At 34.1% G+C, this 7,603-nt stretch overlaps 1 protein-coding gene across 1 annotated transcript; it reads right to left on the bottom strand.

The window, feature by feature from the left end:
* Positions 1-4,405: 4,405 nt before the first annotated feature.
* LOC104211164 (uncharacterized protein At5g48480) lies at positions 4,406-6,357 on the bottom strand. The gene is made up of 2 exons (XM_009760172.2): positions 5,981-6,357; positions 4,406-4,847 (listed from the first exon to the last, which is right to left on the bottom strand). Exons 1-2 carry the CDS (start codon positions 6,262-6,264, stop codon positions 4,643-4,645), a joined length of 489 nt encoding a protein of 162 aa, XP_009758474.1. The 5' UTR covers positions 6,265-6,357; the 3' UTR covers positions 4,406-4,642.
* Positions 6,358-7,603: the final 1,246 nt, after the last annotated feature.

Here is a 7,603-nt window from a genome sequence, read left to right as displayed (position 1 = left end):
TCTATCACTTTATTCCTACTAGTTTTGTATTGGAAGGGTGAATAAAATCTGAGATATAGAGCCACTAGTTAAGGACCTACAAATTTTCTCCGGCCAGAGAATTTTCCGGTGACACCTTGTCTTATTTTAAACACTATTTCTGGTTCTAAAGAGGTATTTTGCAGCAAATAGATGAAAAATCGGATGAAGAAAATCTCAATTGAAGTAGGATGTAGATAAGAATAAGGTCACCGGAAAAGGATATTTTAGCCAAGGTAGCGCCCCGCTCACTGCTTATGTTAAATGAAGAAAGAGAAAAAAAACGAAAAAGAAAAGAAAAATGAATAAGAAAAGAGAAAAAATAGTATTAAGTTAATTAGTTATAATATCCAATAGGAAAGTGATACCTGGACCATTAAATTAGTTTTAAGTTATTTTTTTTGCCTTCACGCGTATAACTACACGTTTTACGCCATGTCATCATTCAAGAAGGTATTAAATTCACTTAAGTTTAGAATAGGTGGGGTAAAAGATCGCCCGTAAAGTTTAGATGTGTAAATAATTTTTCCGGACAAGTTTAATAGGTACTTTATGCATTTTCTCATTAAAACTATATACAATAAGAAAGCATAAAAAACATAGAACATCAAATGAAGAAAAATTTGGGGGAAAACGGAGAAGGAGAGAGAGAGAGAGAGAGAGAGAGAGAGAGAGAGAGAGAGAGAGAGAGAGAAATTGATAAGGAAATAACTGATATTCCTTATTCAATTCCTAATATAAAGGAATATTCATTTAAAACTTATTTATACATAATTGGTAAATTGTATATGACCATGTAATTAAATTGAAACTTGAGCAGAGAGTGTAATAAGGTTTCAAATAATGTATAGAAAAGTAAAAATTATTTTTCTTAATGAACGTGTCAAAAGTAAAATGATCACTTGTCATGGACCGGAGTAACATTTATCAATGGGATTTTTACCTATCTATACCATATCTGAAACCTTATTACTAAAAATGTGCATATTTTCATTATTACCCGTCATGTTTATATTTTTCCTACAAAATTTATACCATTCATTAAATACCCAATATTAAAAGCTGATTCCTTCCAAATTAGGCGCCTACAAATCTGGGATAAATATTTGAATAGCTTATTCCTTCCAAATTAGGCGCCTAAAAATTTGGGACTAAATATCTTTTCATATTCACATCATATTTGTTTCCTTATGTGATATAGGAAGGTAAAAATTCCTAAAATAAAAAAAACTTTAAAGGTAATCCAGTCACTAAAGTCTTAATTCGGTCATTATTCTTCAGTTACGGATGAATAAAATAATATATTGTAAAGGACCAAAATGGAAACTTCATAATGGCCATATAAATGCATTAACGTATATAACACACAATTGTAGTGACGTGTTATCCTTAATAATTGTATAAAATAGTTCTTTTCAGTACAAATCCTTATCTACAAAATTTTTACAAATAAACTACAAATCCGTTTAAGTATTGTATAAAGTTGTATTGTTTTTAAGGGTATCTATAAAATTACTACATTTATACTACAATTAAACTATAATTTATGTTGAAAAACAATATTGACTACAAAATTTTCTCTGTATTTTTTGTGAAGAAGAAGGAAGAGAAGATGAAGTCTGATTTTATGTTAATATCTACAAAATTCCTACATTTATCTACAAATAAACTATAAATTAGTTTAAGTATGTATAAAGCAGTATTGTTTTTAAGGGTATCTATAAAATTACTACATTTATACTACAATTAAACTACGATCTATGTTGACTACAAAATTTCTATTCATCTACAAAATTCCTACAAATCAGTTTTAGTATTGTATAAAGTTGTATTGTTTTTAAGGATATCTACAAAATTACTACATTTATACTACAATTAAACTACAATCTATGTTGAAAAAAAATATTGACTACAAAATTTCTTTAAAAAAAAACTACAAAATTTCTTTCAAGAAAAAAAGAAATGTAGCTGTGACCAATTCCAACTTGAAGAACTTTCATGTGTAAATTGTTTTCAGATTGTAGTTATAATGTAGGTTAAATGTAGTTAATTTGTAGTTTTTGTAGAATTTTGCAGACAATTTGCAGATTAATTGTGGATGTCACATTTCTACAATTGGCTCTTCATCTACAAAATTTCTACAAAAAACTACAAATAAAAGCTGCCAAAAAAGCAATTCATATCATTCCAATCAAGAAATATGAGAAGAAGTTTAGAAGTGATTTAGTATCACGTCTTTTTCCATTAATTGGATGGACACTAACATATCGCCCATGTTGTTTTATGACAAATAAACCAACCTTTCTCTGTATTTTTTGAGAAGAAGAAAGAATGTAGAAGAGAAAGAAATGGGAGGGGGAAAACGACGCTCGTCAGATCTTACGAATAAATTGTTTCTGTTTTTATATGAACGAACAAAATCAGAAGGGAAAGTTGGAAATCTTCAGATCTCTCTCTATGGATGAACTCAAAGTGAAAACCAGAAGGAGAAAAATCAAAAACCACCCTAGCTCCCAAGATAACAGTCGTTCCCACCTGAAAACAAAAATCAAACGAACCCTTTCTTCTTCGAAAAACAGAGGTGTTTCAGTCAGATTTGAATTCCGTTAAATCCGTTTGAGGTCGTCGAGTCCAGGGGAGAGAGAAACGTGGGAGGTAGGGGGGTGGGAGGAGAGAGAGGCGGGTAAACGAAAATGGGAGAATATACGCTCCTAAATTAACGCCTAATATAAATAAAGCATTAATTATGCCCATAATTTGAATTATGGTATAGAAATGATAATTTGGTATGCTTAAATGTAATAAACACAAACCTTAAACATTGAGGGTAATAAGGTTTCATATATGGTATAGATAGGTAAAAATCCATTTATCAAATCAACGTTGTAGGAACTGGAGAAGGGAGCAAACCCATTCCAAGTAGGACTACCTATCTTTCAAGGCCCAACAGAGTATTCTTTGGCAATCCATTTATTGTAGTACTACTTATTGATTGATCAATCATTTAATTCGGAGAAAAGAACACCAATCATATGGTGTGGTGCTTTATGTAAGAAAAAAAACATTTAGTTACGAATTCCCAAATTATTATTATGGTTTCACAGCCAAAAAAAAACAAGCAAAAGCACAAACAAACAAGACTTTGGACAAAGTTTTCAACTTTCTACTAGGAAAACTTGAAGGGTACGTTCCTTTCGAATTGTCTTTTTCTTTTCTTTTTTTCTTTTGGGTAATAGGACGAGAGGCTGATTCATAATTACATTTCATGTTCTCTATTGTATCCATCTCTTCTGATAAAGGCAGCATAACTCTACATGCTTTCATTGTATATATAGCGTTCGTGTTTATCTACTGACTGCAAATATAATTTTTCATTATAGTCTGACTTCTGAGACATCGAACATCTCAAATTGCTGTGCAATGGTTTCAAGTTCCTAAAAGAATTTACAATGATTTTGAAAGAGAGAACGTTGCACATCTTTCTATCAGATTGGACTATTTTGGGACCGTAAAACAGACCCCACGTGTGGGATTATACTGTGTTGTTGTTGTTGTTGACCGTAAAACAGATGTCCTCTCCCCACTCCTCAGCTTTAATAATCCAGTGCCAATCACGTTAAGTTTTGGCATCGCAATTAAAAAGATGGATTATGAAATGCAAATACTTGGGAAATACAGATAACAAATTCAACAGTGGAAAAGATTATGATGGGAAATACAGATCTCTATCGCCGAAAGGGGGTAAACTCTGCCCTCAGTTTTTTTTAAGAGGTCAATTTTCTTTATCCCTATTCCTAGGACGCGTGTCCCATGCAAGGCCAAGTATTATATAGAGTCAAAATGTCCAATATTTTTGTCCAAGTGTCAAATAAAGCTAACAATAAATCTTTCTCCGGATTAAAAATTTACCACTGAAAGATTATGACTCGAAATACACGCAATCGCCATAAGGGTAACTTCGCCTTTACACAGTATTTTAAAAGGTCTTTTACTCGTGCTCTTTTAGGACGCGTGTCCGCATGCAATACCTGCCATACTAGCGATATGGCCACCTAGTCACCAACAGCCACCTGTTAATTAACCACTGACCCATGCCTTGATGCCACCATCAAGGAAATATTTCATTCGTTAAAGCCTCTCACATAGTTCTTAATATTATTATAATCAAAGATGAAAAGAAAACGTTGTAAAATAACGACATTATCTTCAAACGAGGAACGAGCAATAAAATCGCTACAACAGCATCTGATTCGCGTTGCCCCATCAAGTAGAGACCAACTACAGTGGCTGACAGTCGATAATAATACCTTTTGCTTATTCAGTTTTTCAAGGGTATATGGTTTTTATGAGAAAACGGTATTTTAAAAAGCAGACTAGATAAGGTCAATACTAAGAAAACATACTTGTAATTATATGCCAATAGAAGACAGCTGTCAGAGTTTAATGGTGTCCAACATTTTCACCGTTCAAAAGCAAACAGATTCTGTTAAACTAACTGCCTAATTAACCTAATCCATCCGCGCTTAACAGCGACATAAAAGTTTCTTTTACCACCTAATAACAAAAGAACCGGATTCCCCAACAAGCTGACCCTAACAAAAGTACTGAACTACTGATATCCATATCACTCGCACTTCTTGCTGGGAGAGCAGACGAGCCAAACGTTGCCATAGGGATCCTTCAGCTTGCCAACGCGTCCACCACAACAAGCCCCATCACCCTCGGCTATTTCACCCTCAGAGACAGCACCGGCAGTCACGGCCTTGGCCACAGCACCTTCCACATCCTCTGTCTCCAAGCAAAAAACGCATCCGCTTGCAGTCTTGACACTGCCCAAAAATAACGAAACTATCACAACTTGCACAAGAAGTCGGTAAACGGCAAAATAAATGATATTTTTCCATTTCTGAGTGAGAGCTATACAAATGCATTTAATTTCAACTTTATAAGATCAAACTCCATAAGAAGACAAACTGTATATTAAATGGGGTTATATGAAGAGATTTCAAAATATTAGAAGTGCTTTTAGAATGATTGTCTTTGAATTTTAAATCCAAATGTTCTTAAATACATATACCACAAGTTACTGAAATGGAAAAACATGGGCATACACTGGATGAAATGGCAAAGCATAAACAGATCTCGTGGAGTCAATAACCTCCAACCGAAAAGCAGAAAAATATCAATTAATGATCGGAGAAAAACTTTACGTTTCATGAAAATAGGGCCTACCATGGAAAAATCCATTAACTAAAGACCATAGCGCGTTGATAAAACAAAAGGCCATACTCAATCTAGAACAACTTCAGATAGAGAAGAAAAGTACACGAGGAATACGACTACGAAAACAGACCAAAATAACGAGACTAATCAAAGGATAAAACAAAAAGAAAGGAAAATGATATTCTCTGTTTCATTGTATAATTGTACGGCACTATTACTATTTAAAAAGCCAAAAGAGATTTTCTATTTTGCAAATAAAAATTTATCTCATATTTTTAAAAGTATTTTAATTAAATTTGTAATTAGTAACACTATTACCCAGCTTTTTATATACTAATTTAATTTTTTAAAAATATGAAATTAATAACACGTTATGCTTTCTATAATACACACAGTCGACAAATATTTAGCCTAAGGAAAACGAGCTAGCAGAAAAAGCTTAAATAAAGCAGCAAACAAAGTAGAGTTACATATTTCACAAAAACCGGACATAAAAGTAAAATAATAGGGAAAAGCTCTATAGCGATAACATATTTCGTGGAACGTACAACTTTTCAAGCAACAAATAACGGAAGCATAACATATATAGCAACATCACAAAAATGTAGATCGTAAACACATAAAAATAACAAAAAAAATCTATGTATCGCATCGTATAGCGTAGATCTAGAAATAAAACAAAAAAAGAAAAGCAAGCCATTAACATGCAAGGAGAAAAGTAAAATTCGAAAAAACGTACGGAGCAGAAGAGTCATCAGTGAGGTCGGAATCGGAAACAAGGAAAGTAGTGGAACCGAGTTTGAGTTCAGCAGAGAGGATGAGAGGAAGCTCCTGCTCGGCCTTCCTTTTCGGATGATTCACACGGTTCACTTCCTCAGCACCAAACGCAGCCTTGTAGAACTGTACGGCATCTCCAGCTTTAGGTGCCTCCACAATCAGCTGAGGCTTCATCGCCGTGAAAGTGACAGTCACAGCCTTTGCTGCTCCGTTCTCGGCACCTCCATTCTGAACCTCTTCCGCCATTGAAACAGAAAACCCTAAGAGAGAGAAAGTTAAGAAGAAGAAGAAGAAGAACAGTCGAAAGAAGAGAGAGGAAATACTAAATGCAAATGAGAAGTGGATAATTGTGCAGGTATGGGTGGGGCATATATAGGAAGCGAAGAATCGTTTGTGCGCTTTACAAGGGTAAAGTGGGAATTAAAATAATTTCTTCAACAAGTTTAACCTTGGTTTTCAAACATATTAACGTATTTGCCATTGCCCGTTTTTGAAATTGGTTGAGTGAAAAGCCTTAAATGAAGAAGCTCTTAAATGAATGTAGTGATTTCTTTTTGTCCTTTTATGCAACGGCCATGCTTAATTTGATTTTAAGCGTTTTGGTGATTCGGGTACAGAAAAAGGTATATCACGTGTCAGCAATGTTACTGGGTCGTCAGTTTGCAAAAATCAGCGTGCATGCAATTTTCCTCGGCCGAAAATAATTTGCGACTTTTTAGAAAATCAGCTTCTTTCCAAATACCATGTATGTCCCTGTTCTGCTCAAGTAAAAATTGCCTTGCTAAAAGGCTGGTGGGACACTTCGCTGCGTCCCTGCTGCATGCACTCTGGGCATATTTCTTTTACCCGCCAAATGGTTATGCACAAAATTATTTATTTAGGGGTTATTTATATGACAAATAACATCTGTGTACCTCCATACTCTGTGGTTGATTTTCGATAGTAACCCCGCAAATGAAGAGTTTAATACCAAATACCACACACACACGTATTCCTGCACGTGAAATTTTTAAAAAACCCAGCTCTCTTCCGCTCTGTATTGGTAAATTGCATGGGTCAAAATCTGACTAGACGATAATCGACGTGGAAAGAGACGGCGAAAAATTACTTGGAATAATCGTATCTGTTTGACTCAAAAGATACCAAAATCTTTTTGAACAAATCAATCAAAGATGATGAAGGGGTTAATCTTAGTCAGACATAATAAATTCCAGATTAAAGAGCTAATAGTATGGACTGTATTGTTTGACTCAAAAGATGTTAAAACCTTTTTGGACAAAGCAATCAAAGATGAAGGGGTAAATCGTAGCTGAAGATAATTATCTCTAGACTAATAGTAGGTAAGGAGAAGAGAGTTGCAAAGTTTCTTCGTATTCAAGATTCGTTCACTTTCCGAATGTCTCTCCTCTCTTACAAGATCTTTTTTCTCCTTATATACTAGAGAGAAAACATTCAGAATTATAAGAAATAAAAATAAAAGGAATATTCGACAAAATATTTTCAATGTCTCCAAATGGGCTTACATTTCTACAAGGGTCGTACAGTTTCTACTTGTGCCTTAAGGTCGTCTTTCTCGGGACGCCGA

Source organism: Nicotiana sylvestris, chromosome 9 (assembly GCF_000393655.2).
Source record: "Nicotiana sylvestris chromosome 9, ASM39365v2, whole genome shotgun sequence".
Lineage (NCBI taxonomy): Eukaryota > Viridiplantae > Streptophyta > Magnoliopsida > Solanales > Solanaceae > Nicotiana > Nicotiana sylvestris.
This window is presented reverse-complemented; position numbering and strand designations above follow the sequence as displayed.

Coding starts and splice junctions, on each gene's coding strand:
- LOC104211164 (XM_009760172.2), bottom strand. CDS start 6,264: ATGGCGGAAGAGGTTCAGAATGGAGGTGCCGAGAACGGAGCAGCAAAG. Junction 4,848..5,980: donor ACTGATGACTCTTCTGCTCC/GTACGTTTTTTC, acceptor ATTTTTGGGCAG/TGTCAAGACTGCAAGCGGAT.